The 13,729-nt window shown below is 41.5% G+C and overlaps 1 protein-coding gene across 3 annotated transcripts in view; it reads left to right on the top strand.

Moving 5' to 3' along the window:
• The window catches only part of ST8SIA5 (ST8 alpha-N-acetyl-neuraminide alpha-2,8-sialyltransferase 5), a 60,512-nt gene extending 47,247 nt beyond the window's left edge, over nucleotides 1–13,265 (top strand). For all 3 annotated transcript variants that reach the window (XM_042862414.1, XM_042862415.1, XM_042862412.1), the window contains 4 exons: nucleotides 774–918; nucleotides 2,570–2,682; nucleotides 5,967–6,059; nucleotides 7,104–13,265. In XM_042862414.1, coding sequence (XP_042718348.1) covers nucleotides 774–918; nucleotides 2,570–2,682; nucleotides 5,967–6,059; nucleotides 7,104–7,572 — 820 coding nt within the window. In that variant the 3' untranslated portion in view covers nucleotides 7,573–13,265. The remainder of the gene's footprint in view (nucleotides 1–773; nucleotides 919–2,569; nucleotides 2,683–5,966; nucleotides 6,060–7,103) is intronic.
• Nucleotides 13,266–13,729: the final 464 nt, after the last annotated feature.

Raw genomic sequence — 13,729 nt, 5'->3', positions numbered from 1 at the left:
TCTGCATTTCTTTTCCAATTCTTATAATAAAACCCACAGAGCAAAATGACTTTGTCTTTCAGCTTCTAATGAGGTGTCCTTACCTGGAGGCAAGGTACCTAATGTGGCCATTTGGCCTTGAGTTCACATTTATGTGTTGACCATTACATGCATTTTTCATTAAAAGGACAAGGTGCATTGACAGAAACAAACTGGCTCTGGAGTGAGTTTAAGTCAGGGCTTTCAGTTCCACCAGGAAAAAGAGAGGAGCGTCAGGGAATGGACCTTTATTTGGAAAACTACTTTTCCTACGTACATTTCATATTAAACTTGGGTTTTCTCCCATGACATGAATCCCATTTTTGAGATTTCAAAGCCATTTTTGTTTACTTTGGAGTATCTGCTCTTTTGTACTAGTGACAAAGAAAATGTTGGACATTTGTCTGCTATTCATCCCTAGATGAAGAATTCAACCCCTGTATTTCCTGTTCAGTGATGAGTGAATAATTTGCAAAAGATGGTAGCCCTCTGACACAGAAAGGGATTAATTAATGAGGATGTTTTCCATGGGATATAGGTGGCATAAGCTCAGCTTGGGGATGTAGAGCAGATCAGTTTGCTTGTGGATTTCTACCTTTGATTTTCTGAAGGAAAAACCACCATTTTATCCCCATATTGTTAAAAGGAGGTGTTTTTTTTCCTCAAAAAATGTCTTGTTAGCAATAATAGTAACTGCAAATCCTAAAACACACTATCACCTCCTAGATCTCATTTCTCTCTTTTTCATGTTCCAGATCTTCACTGTCAAGGTGTTGCAATGCCCCTGCCTTCTTGTTCACCACTCAGAAAAACACTCCCTTGGGAACTAAGCTGAAGTACGAAGTGGATACTAGTGGGATCTTCCACATCAACCAAGAAATCTTCAAAATGTTTCCAAAGGTGCCTCTGTCCGTCTACTAAACCAACTTCACTCTGCTTGCTTAATTACATATTATGCTGAGGACACATTTAGAATCATAGAATCGTTTCAATTGGAAGGAGCCCTTAAGGGCCATCAGGTCCAACTCCGTGCAGTGAACAGGAACACCTAGAGCTCTGCCAGGTGCTCAAAGCCCTGTCCAGCATCTCCGGGAGCAGTCAGTTCCATTGAATCATCACCCTTATAAAAAACACTTCTTCCTTATATCCAATCTAAGCAAACAGCTGCTTAGCGTTTGTCCAGACATCATTGCTTATACTTTTGAATACTCTGAGTATGTTTATTTGTGATAAACATTACAATTGATTATCCTGTTTTCATCTGGGCCAGCATGCAATGTCTAAGCATTTTCCTTCAGAACATAAACCCAACTTACTTTTAAAGTACAATATTCGCATGTAATAAATCCAGCATTTGCCATCGGCCTGCTTTTTAATGGGCTCCTTTATTTTATAACTCAGATTCACAATGACTGTTTTTTATCCCTGTTGTAGCTTATCTGTCAATAGGTTGCAATATTTTTAAACATGCTCATCATGAAGATTATTCAAAACCTTTCTAACAAATAACCCATGACCTGAGGGCCAAAGTGCAAACGTAACTGGTGGGCAATCCCTCTGAACTTTGTACTGATGTGCAGAAGTCATCTTATGTGACTACTGACTGATCCTGAATTTAACGTGGGACATTTGGAAGGGATAACTGCAATTTGTCCCTTTCATAAAGGGAAGAAAGTACTGAATTTAAGTACACAGGATTCTGTGACTACTGTTGGCCTTGAAGGTCTAACCACTTTTAGTGTGTTGGCTTTCTGAATACTGCTTAAGGTAGTGCAGTGAATGGTATGGAAAAATCCTGGAGATAATCACCTAGAAATGTTATACCATTATCACTCCCTCTGTAGTTTGCAGCATGAAATCACTGATAAAATATGAATGTACAAAAAAGAAAAAAAGAGCACTCTTGTGCTTACATAAACGCATCTATACATATTTTTTGGGTACCATACCCTAATGGCCCTGTTGTGCTTTCTGAGATGGGACTGTCACTCATTCTGACTTCTACAGCAGCAGTGCTATAAAAGCTAATTATTATTAATTAATGCTATTGGTACAGTTAGTGGTAGCAAGCACTAACATTTAGGCTCAGTTTTGATAAATAGCTGTAATGTGTTGGTTTAGAGAGACCTCCTGGGCTTCACCATCTGCTCTGAGATCTGCAGACTTCTCCAAAGGACATCATCATCTTGCATGCCGTAGGTTTATGGTTCATGCCCCTGTGTGCAAATCAGAAAGGAAAGTGAGTTACTGAAATGACTTCTTCCATTATTAAGTCTGAGCAAAGAGAGCTCTGCGTGTTTCATTCTGAGTTAGTTTCTCACAGCACCTCTAATTGCACAGATAACGTTTCCATCTGTTTATGTGCACCGTGGGAATGTTGTCAGCTTCCTACGATGCGTGCATTTGCATCAAGATGCAGCTGCACCTCCCCCCCCCCCCCCCAAAAAAGGGGCAACAAAAGAGAAAAAGAAAAAAAAAAGAGGAATAATAGAAAAAGTTTTCTTGCTCCGTGCTTCAGGAGGTGACTAACCTGCATTCTCTGATGTTGCAGGACATGCCATACCACCGCTCCCAGTTCAAGAAGTGTGCAGTGGTTGGGAATGGGGGGATCCTGAAGAACAGCAGATGTGGCCGAGAGATCGACAGTGCAGACTTTGTGTTTCGGTACAGACTTTGTGTGTTTATACATTTGTTTTCTGTTTTACTAGCATATGAAGCACTGCAGAGCTATTCCCTCTCAAGTGGAAACTCTGGGTTTACAAACCGACCAAGTCAAGGCTGCTTCTTGCACAACATGGTGATATTTTAAAGAAAAACTTCCCTGTATAATATTTGTTTTAAACTTAAGATTTGAGGTGTTATTTCTTTCTAACTCCATGTGAACACTAACTGACTTACTGGCAGCATTTGATGTCCTTGTCCCTCTTGCCCAGTTACCCAAGTAGATCCTTGCACGGACATTTGCCCAGGCACAATGTCTTGTGTATTTTCATCATCCTTAATATGAAGGAGGGTTACTTTTATTATTCTTAAGCACTTCTAATCCCTCTCTGTATCCTGCTAAGCTCTCTGTCTGGGTCATGGCACATGACAGCTAGTTCACAGATCCATGACCTGCTTTATAGAAAAGAATATCAGTTGACTTCTCTTGGCCCATTTTCTGACTTCAGGTACATTTTCCTAAGTTTAAAATAAGTGTTCTTAAATCAGTGAATTTCTCCAGTTTTATACCATCAAAAATCAGTTTAAATGCAAGTCTATTCTAAACTCAAGTCATTCTAAACTTGACATCAAATGAAAAGTGATGATGTAGAGGTCTTACATTCACTATCCATTATTTTCAGACCCTTATGTCTTGTGCCCACTCTACATTAATCTGTTGTCCTAATTTTAATCTGTGAAATAATCTAGGCTTCACATTTCCTTCAGTTTAAAGGGCTATTGTACAGTGCATACAATGTAAGTGTAGCAGATTCTTTTCTTCTGTGTTGTATCGCCGTATGATTGATTTGAAGGCAGATGTTATGCCTCAAGGTGACAAACTATTGAATGGAAGTGGAAATGCAGGCAGCAGATGTCATCTCTTGTGCACAAGAACTTTCAGTGGAGGTCTCTTCTTACCACTGTGACTCTTTCCTGGATCACACCCTCATAAAAAGAACAGAGCAGTGCACAGCGTAGGAGTTGGAACTGGATTGCTTCTGCTGTTTGTAATTTGTTAAATAGAGACTTGAGTAGAAATGAGATATGAATAAGCATATTGCTACTTATGCAAAAAAAAAACCAAAAAACCACTGGTTTGCCATCTTCAAAATATCTGTGACCAGAATTACACATAAAGCCATGTTAAAGGAGCTTACACTCTGCTGACATCGATTTTAAAATACAATTATGTTTATAGAGAGGTGTGATCAGATCAGTCTAGCACCACTTTACAAGACTGCTGGGAATCACCATCTTTGTCAGTAACAAAATGTCAAAAACTGCCTATGGAGCACTGCTAGCATTTCACAGAACCTCCAGGACACCTGGGAAAGTCATTGTATTGTCAAGGACCTTGTGGTCAGTGGGATGCAACCAGTATTTTACTATAGAATGGATTTTGATAGCTGGGAGCTACAGTGCAGTGGAACGCACAAAATGCGCACACAGCAGTTGCATTCACCAGTTGCTATGGTCTGTCTCCATCTACTGGCAAGAGCAGAGATCTCTGATAACAAGAGGTGTGATTCTGAGTGCATGCTGGGATGTGACTGTTCCCTTTGCAGGGGTGAGTTTCTGGAGTTGTAGAATTTATTTTTTAAGTGGAGTTTCCAGTGGAAGTGAATCTGGTGTGAGTGTGTTTCAGTAACTTCAGCATGTCTTGAGGGATGCTCTGAATTTTATAAGATGGGTTGGGCGAGATGAAGTTTTACAAAACATAGTATCAGAGAATCATTAAGCTTGAAAAGGACCTCCAAGATCCCCAAATCCAACCACAGCCCACTGTATAGCTCTTATAAGGAATTATCACTGTCAAAAAATTGAACTTTCTTAATCCTGCTTTGCGTTGACTGTTTAAAAATATTGGAGCTGAATATTTAAAATGTTTTTCAAATATAATCTAATGAATACAGTACTGGCTGGAGTTGAGGATGGCAGAGGGCTCCAGAAGGATGCTGTATGTCCTCATAGAGAAAACTGCTGGAAATAACATCTCCCATGAGAGGGTGGTGTAAAAAGCTGCCTGATCTGATAAAGGAAGACTCTCCAAGAGGTAGATGTGAGTTTCCTAAATCTGAGAAGGACTTTGAAGGATTTTTGTCCATTTTTTCGCTCACAAGTGAAGAAGAAAATACGTTTTTAGAGCTGGCAACTGCACTGTAATGTTGTGAAAATTCTTAACATTGCTTCTGCTGAATTCTTTCATTATTTTCTTCTACACAGCCCTGGCTGTCAAATGTATTGAATGTAGCTGAGTGTAAGACAGCTGAAAGAATGACTGTGTTGTCTCTGATAAAGCATGATGCTGTTTGTTTTATTTTTTAAGTGGAGTTTCCAATGGAAGTGGAGCTTGTATGAGTGTGCTTGTGTAACTTCAGCATCTCTTGAGAGATGCTCTGAATTTTGCAAGATGATGAATCTGGGTCAATGCCAGTGGAGGCTGGACAAGGTGAAAGTCTTCAGATCTTAGAATCACAGAATCATTAAGGTTGGAAAAGACCTCTAAGATCACCGAGTCCAATTGTGGCCCATCCCCACCATGCCTACTAACCATGTCCCCATATGCCACATCTCCAGGTTTGCTCCTAATACGTCCTTTGTCAAATCTGTACAGTCAGAATTGCTGCTCTTACAGAGTGCTGGGAGCTACCTGAAGGGGAAAAGGGAGGGAAGCAGGTTGTTTGGGATTAGTTAGAAATTGGCCTGATGTCTTTCTTGTGGAACATTTCCCCTAAATTCTCTAGGGTATAAAATAAATCACAACATTACAGATACAGTTTGTGTATTAATTATGGAATACAGCAGAGCTGTTACTGAGGAAATCTGTGGTGTTAGAGGGTGATTGTCTTGGGGGCTTTGCCCCAGTTCTGCTCCTTAATCGCCAAAGTAAATAGCCAAACTGCTGCTAGAGATGCAAATGGATGAACATTACAGAATCACACAGAATCACAGAATCACCCGGGTTGGAAGGGACCCCAAGGATCATGTAGTTCCAACCCCCCTGCCTAGCAGGGCCACCAAACATACACATTCAGATCAGGTTGCCCAGGACCCCGTCCAACCTGGCCTTAAACACGTCCAAGGACGGGGCATCCACAACCTCCCTGGGCAGGGACATTGGCTACCTTTGTGAAAAGGAGACAGCTGCAAAAGACTAGAGGAAGAACCTGAATAAATTCTACTTTCTAGTGCTGAAAAGGTACAAGGAATTTTTCAAATTTCTTACTTATTTATTTCCCTTACAGATGTAATTTGCCTCCCATATCTGAGAAGTACTTAACGGATGTTGGGGTGAAGACGGACGTCGTGACTGTCAATCCTAGCATCATTACTGAGAGGTCATCTCTGCTCTTTGTGTTTCCATCTCCTATTGGTTTTCAGATCTATCTTTCACTAAATTCCAACTATTAAAGGGAATTTTTGTCCCTGTGTTACTTGGAACTGAGACTAGAAACTTAGTGAATCACAGAATCATTAAGTTTCAAAAAGGCCACTAAAACCATTGAGTCCAACCATCAGCCCATCCTCATCGTGCCCCCAGTGATACATCTCCACAGTTCTTGAAAGCCTCGGTTTCATTCTGAGTTTAAATGATCCAGTACATGGAAACAGTAATAACTTAAAGAAATGTGTTGAACATTTAAACCTGTACAGCGATAGTAGGGAGTGGGAAGCTGAAGGCTAACAGTATAGCCATCCCACATTGTGCTGCAAGCCCAGGTTGGTGTCTTGGTCTCATTAGGTTGGAATTAAGTGGATTCAACCCTGAGTGCTTAAGTAAAGTAATATATATCACCATATTAAACAAACAAACAAACAAATTAAATATGAGGTTTGACCAAGTGATTTCAATTCTTAATTTGTTAATAGTTTATTTCCACCTTGCTGACAGGTTTGGGACCGTGGGACTGATTTCTATTGTCCTTCCTTGCTGATGTGTTTCACTTATTGAGAAACATAAAACCATGTTCTTGCCTTGGTGTTTTCTTTTAAATGTTGCAGTTAGGCATTCTGGAAATATTATTGCTCTGCTTTGGTATTTGCCATTTTTCTGTAATGTCCTGTTCTGCATATTGAGTTACACAGCTGAAGAAATTACTCACAAAAGGAGACACGAGACATTAACAAAGTCCATGCATTGTTCAGTGACAGCATTGTCAAAATGCATTGTGAAAAGAAGGGGAGAATGTGTTTTTTTAATATCCCCCATGTCTTTGGCTTACATTACGTACTGATGATTCAGCTACAGATCTAAATATATTCTCCTCATTAATTCAAACATATCTCAGTTACCTCTGCGTCAGAATTTTCTTCATAAAAGCCTGATGTGTCCAAACTGATCTGTACTGATCTGAATATCACTTGCATCCTTTTCCCTTTAGGTTTCATAAGCTGGAGAAGTGGAGGAAGCCTTTCTACAACGTGCTCCAGGTTTATGAGAATGCCTCCGTGCTGCTGCCGGCCTTCTATAACACACGCAACACGGACGTCTCCATCAGGGTCAAGTATGTCCTGGATGACTTTGAGTCTCAGCAAGCTGTGTACTACTTTCACCCCCAGTATCTCATCAACGTCTCGCGCTACTGGCTGGGCCAAGGGGTGCGGGCCAAGCGGATCAGCACGGGACTCATCCTGGTGACTGCTGCCCTGGAGCTCTGTGAAGAGGTCCACCTCTTTGGCTTCTGGGCCTTCCCCATGAACCCCTCAGGGATTTTTATAACTCACCACTACTATGACAACGTGAAGCCTCGCCCTGGTTTTCATGCGATGCCCTCGGAAATCTTCAACTTTCTGCACATGCACAGCAAGGGGATCCTGCGGGTTCACACGGGAACCTGCGGCTGCTGTTGACAAGGGCACTTCTTCCTCTGGTGCAAAAGTGCATCAGGAACTCGATGCCTGTGTACATCCTGAGATTATGCAATAGTTGTTTGATATAAATTTCCTTGAGGCATTCATCCCATAGGATCTATGTGACCAGCATCCTTCCTGCTAGCAGAGTTGGGTCCATAGCAGTGTGGGTGAAGAAAAACTCCTCTGTCCTGGGATGTGCACTGCCCTGGGAAGCAGGTTGGATGAGAAGCACATCTCCAACAGATTTAGAGATATACAGAGCACATAAAGATAACTGTAATTTCAACATGGAGTAGATCACCAAGCTTTTAAGGAGAATTGGGGATGGAGAGTCTCAGCATAGACTGCACGACTTTACATAGGCTTCTGAGTTGAGTGCTGCGGGGCACTGTCGAATTTTACTGAAATCACTCTTCTTGGCATTTGGGTTTTTGAAAATACTCTTTGCTTTGTAGTTTTAAGGGTAACTGTACAACTTGAAGTCATCGTTCTGTAACGTCACAAATTACTGGTGAAAAATAGCAGATAAGTGTGATAGGAATAAACAAGGTCATCTTACGAAACCTTTCAGCTGGGATAGAAGAGAATGTTCAATTCCCACTTGCAGATACAGGTCACTGTGCTAACCATGTTGTATGGTTGCTCTAGAGCTTCTTTCTTATTCCTTCATATCATGCCTGGTCTTCTCTGCTGATAAGAGATTCTTTCCCATTGCAATCTTTCCTTTTTTGCTAATACATGTGCAGTGTCTGTGCTTTCTCCTACAGTGACCATCTCAGCTTCAGATTGGAGACCTTCCCACTTCTTTAAGCTTTCCGTGAACTGAATATTGAGAAGGCTACCCTAGTTATATTTTCTGAGTTGATTTTTGATTCAATTATTGCAGCATTAGATGGAAAAGGAATTTCTCCTAAGTTTAATAAAGACTTTTGTAGGAGTATTCGAGTGTTGATCCACTATTGTACAGGTGGATTTAAATATTTTCAGATGTCTGTGATAGATACTTACAGGAAATGAAGTTAAAAGATAGTGAAGATATGAATGGCTTGAATTACGATGTCTGAATGTGGCATTTGTTTGTGTTGAGAATGTTACTAGAACAATGAAAGGGCTGACTTATTCTTTGTAATGTTACCAATGTAACTTAGTCATGCCAAGCTTGGTTTTCCGCCTGATGCAGTTACCTTGGCAAAATCCTGGTGGAGGACAGATGCCACATGCTGCCAGAATTTATTTTGACTGCTGAACCATGGTGCAGATGTATGCCCTCTCATACTGTATGATTGCATGCACAGGAGGGTGAGGTTTGCTGTCCAACTGTGCCGGCATGGTTAAGATGAACAGAGTTTCCTCAACTGTGTTATCAGTGTGAAGCACTTGCTCTGTTGTGCAGTGCTTTGTCTTGTCCTTCTTCAGGTTGTAGAGATTTGGAATTTGAAGTGCTTGTCCCCTCTGAGGGTTGTGTTCAAATCAGAATTGGATTTTGATTTTGTAATGCGTGAGCACACAAAGCCATTTTAAAGCCTCCCTGCTGTGCTGACAGCTCTGAAAGTTGCTCACATTACATTTGAAATGGTGTAAAGGAAGTGAAGCACAGCAGTTGCCATTCCGGAAGTCCCTGCTGACCATACAGCAGTGACATGGGATGGCGTGCAGGAATCTGAATTTCTTTTGCACTCTGTTAACTGTCAGAGCTTGGTAAATACCAGCCTGGGGTAGGCAAAGGACCTGTGCTTCAGCTTTGTGTGTTTGTCTTGTGCTTTTGGTCCTAGAGCTGTGTGTTGGTGAACTGTATCACAGTGCACCCAGAATGAACCTATAGGTGAAGTGCTTCCCTTGATTTAATAAGCAAAAGAGATTTTTGTCCTGGCTGTGTTTTGTAAATCGACGTGCAAAGGGCTTTGATAATGAAATGCTGTAACAGAAGTGCTACGTAGAGAGCAACATGACCCGTGGGCTGGGCATCTTGCTGTGTGTTGAGCTTTATCATAATGAAGCTATCACCTATGGACCTCATTTCTGCCTGAGTGAGGGTCTGATGGTGACTTGGTTTGCTTTGCTGCTGCTGCTTTGCTGGGGATATGCTCTTTGGTAAGAGTTTTTATTCACTGTATTGATTGAAGTGAACAAAAGGAGTCTGATCTATTGCAAGAGGTACTTCAGAATGATGGGAAGGCATTTGAGAAGCTTCAGCGTTTTGGAAAGAAATGGAGCAAATCCCACTGTTTGGTTACAAAATTTCTTCTGGACTTTTTGGTCAGGCTAAAGGATAAGTAAAGCTGTAATTACAGTAACCTCTAATTGCAGGAACACAGACATTTTCTTCCCTTTGTTTGCTTCATATAAATTAGCAATGTAAATTCACCGAGGCTACACTGTATAAGTGCAGTTTTACTGTGTTTAGATTTTGATGGATTACAGATCTATAGCTACTATATTTTTTTAATGATTTTAAAATGCACGTACAGGGTACTTGCACGTATGCACCAAAGGCCCAGTCCTGCAACTTTCATCTGGAAAGAACTCCCATTCCAGCTGATAGGTATTTTATTTGTACAGGTACTGCAGAAACAAACCCAGCGGTCTGTGTGGAGGTGTACATAGGTAGATACTGGCGATGTTTAGTGGTAGGTCTGAAGGGAATGGCCTCCAGTTGTGCTAAGGGATGTTCAGGTTTGGATATTAACAAAAATTTCCTCTCCTTAAGAGTTGTCATGTTCTGGAATGGGCTGCCCAGGGACGTGATGGAGTCACTGTCCCTGAAGGTGTTAAAAAATTGTTTATATGTGGTACTGAAGTACATGATCTAGTGGGGAAGTGGTGGTGTTGGTAGTAGGTGGATGTTGGACTAGATGATCTTGAAGATCTTTTCCAACCTTCATGATTCTATGATTCTTTATTAGATGAGATTTAGGGAGTGATTTGCAAGCTAGAAAGGTTCTTAAAGAAATGTATATATAAAAGTCCTTGAGAGGAAGTGCATACTGCAACATTTGCTTTCTGATCTGTTTTTTGGGTGTTGCTCAAAAATAATTGAAAAGTGACAGCATTTTTGTCAGAAATTTGGAAGCTTTCAGGTTGTTCTTGGCCTTCTTTGCATTGGGCACTGGAAAACCACATTCCTGCTGCTGTCCTGCAGGAGTGGGGTCTGAGGATAGGGATGGTGCCTGGAGGTCTCAGCCATGCAGAGGTCCATGAATAAAAGCCGTCAGCTCTCATCCTGAGCTCAGATGGTAAGCCCAGTCTTGCTGAGAATATGAAATCTGAGGCAGGGAGAGAGAAAATTACAATACTGGGGATTAATCACCAGCTTCTAGTAGTATTTATGGGAATCTCTTCAGAAGTTCCTAAGATCTTCATACATTGGCAGTGCAAATTCAGTCAGAAAAATGTGGCTAGGCCTGCTCCTCTTCGACAGGTCAGCAGAGGAGCTTATGGGCCACCAGTGCCGTCATCAAGTGGAAAAGAAGACTTAATCAAAATACTTTAGCTGCTTGCTCTTGATCTATGGACAGAATGGATTAAAGAGTGATAGATTTATAATAATGTTTTAGCGTATCTCCTGTGGTAGAGACAAAATGCTCAAAGCCAGCTCATGTGCTGTGAATGGGGTGCCGTGGCATGGTGGCTTCTTTGGCCCCCGCAGGTCCATTGTCACCAGGAAAAGCCTTAGAGAGGGAATCTGGGAGACTGCAACCACAACTCCAGGTGGTTGGATGGAGGCAAATAACTCTAAGAAAAGAGATATTTTTCCAAGGATAGAATTATTTTCTGCGGGCTTTGATGAATTAATGGAGATGTTGCTGAATGCAGAAATTCTTGTGGTGATGGAGCTCTGTGGGCAGGTGGCCTTTGCATTTTGGTGTGGCAGGAGAGAGCAGTCTCTGATTGGTGATAAAGCACAGAGATGTGAAATGAGAGGGAATCCATCCTTTTAAATCTTTTGAGCCCTGGTGGTTGGTCAGCAAAGCCGTAATTTTACAGAGCAGAAGGTTGGACAGTGAGATGAGAGTTTGGAAGGGATCCTCCTGTCTGGTTTGTACCCAAGCATGCAGTGAGCTTTGGAGCTTTCACACGTACAGGGAATGCTGTCAAAATTCAGCAATCTCTAAATTTCTCTTTGGGAATTTCTGAAATGAGCCAAGGAATAAAGGAGTCAGGACTTACGTTGAGGGCCTTTTCCAAAATCCAGTGAAATTCATGGGAAGTTTGGAGGACATCAGAGCCAGCCTGCAGGCTGTGGGCAGAAGGAGCAGCCCTTGTTTCTTACTTGTTTCTGATACGTTTTTAATATATTGTAGATACAGTGCAGTAGCAACACTGTGTTTTTAATGGTTTGTGTAAAGAACAAACTTAATCTGGAAGCTGAAGTGCCGTGAATGTCACTCTCCCTTCCAGATTCCTGCACTTTCCATCCTTTCCAATTCATCTATGCAAAACATTTCATCATGGTTGTGTAAATGAACCAAACCACAGTGAGCCCCTGCACCCTGCTGTGTGTGTGTATGTGTATCACGTGCCGTGAGAGAAGGGGGGGTTGTTCTGCTTTCTTTGAAATGCCAGCATGTAATTCTACAGTAATACAAACATGTTGGAGGCAGGATTCCCAGTAAGGCCAGTACGAAGTGTGCATTTGGCTTCAGCAGGAAGACAACGGGTCCAATGCTTGTCAGTCAAGCCCATAGCCCTCATCTCCAACCTGCCCCCACGCGCTGTTACAACTTTATGTCTTAGTGTCATCCCATCTAATGTGGGTGAGGCTGCTGTGTTGTTTGCATGGTATCCCAAATCGTAGGCAACTGTACTCAAGTGCTTTTGTAATGAATCTTAAGGAAAATCCAAACGTACGTGTTGGGGTGAGGGAGCCTGAATCCCAGGCTTGAGCATCTCTCATGTTCCCTAACGCCTGAGCATGAGAAACATCAGCAATGGGGTCTGGGCCATAGTGGCAAGCCTACAAAAAGATTAATATGCCTCAGCATTTCAAGGATTGAAAGCTGTAAATATGTTGCCGATATGTCTGACTTACAGTTGGACTAGATGATCTTAGAGGTCTTTCTGAATTATGAAGATTCTATGATTCTATGACTTTCCCTTTAGAAGCCATAAATGTTCTCGGTGTTTGACCTTTGGGTGAGCTGCTGTGTGTTTTTAACTGTACCAACCACTGTACAATGTGTTAGCATGTAAAATGGCAACAAACTAAGCCAACAAAATCAAAGTGTTGGCTGGTTCTCGAAGCGTTCTACCTAAAACTGTACATGTTAAGATGGACCAGGGCACTCTGTGCTCCCTACAGCTAATGGAGATGCTCATAAATTGCCCAGAAATGCTGTATCAAAATGACATCTTCACGCTGAGGGAGCTCAGGCTGATGCAAAAATAAATCTTGTTCCATAATTGTCATTTCTGTACGGTGGTGACAGCGGGGGTGGACAAACCCCAGTGGAGCCATGGCAATTTCTTGCTGATGTTAATGTCATTGTGCCCATTGACTCACCTTTCTTTTTTTTTCCGACTGCCACCCTGTAATTCTTGCTTCTTTCTGTAGCTGTAATATGGTTGTAATAGGAAGCCTATCAATTGATGTAAGCCATAACTAAAGCAGTAATCAGGGTACTTTCTTTTGTCTGTATCACTGTGTTTGAAAGATGATTGATTCTATTGAATAAACCACTTTAAGAGTTTTATGGGAAAGTCTGAGCCACTTTTTGTGCCTTCAGACTCGTGTTTTACTGTTCTATGTTTCTGAACAGAGTGGGATGGAAGCTCAGCTGGGCAAAATCAGTTCACAAAGCTTAGCACTACAGAATACAGACCTAGCATCACGTGTGTATACAGACACACAAAAGTATATGCAGGGTCGTATGACATAGATGCTAGAAGAGATGTAATTTAGTATTTTGGTATCTTAACAATATACTGGACACAGGTAAGTTATTACCTAGAAGTAACAAGCCGTACACAGACATGTGTTGAAAAGCCTCTGCAATCCATAGGATTCGCCTGCTTCACACCTTCCTGGCAGCTCTGTCCTCTTTACATGATGAGTAAACCCTCTTCCTGGTGCTGATTTTCTGTAGCCTTAACTTCTTTCAGTTTAAACAGTATCAGGAGAATTAAAACATAATTTCACAATTATTCATACAGAATA

This window comes from Lagopus leucura, unplaced genomic scaffold (assembly GCF_019238085.1).
Source record: "Lagopus leucura isolate 7727_CA_CO unplaced genomic scaffold, USGS_WTPT01 Super-Scaffold_650, whole genome shotgun sequence".
NCBI classification, from domain to species: domain Eukaryota; kingdom Metazoa; phylum Chordata; class Aves; order Galliformes; family Phasianidae; genus Lagopus; species Lagopus leucura.
The sequence above is the reverse complement of the archived record's forward strand: the minus strand, read 5'-3'. Positions and strand labels throughout refer to the sequence as shown.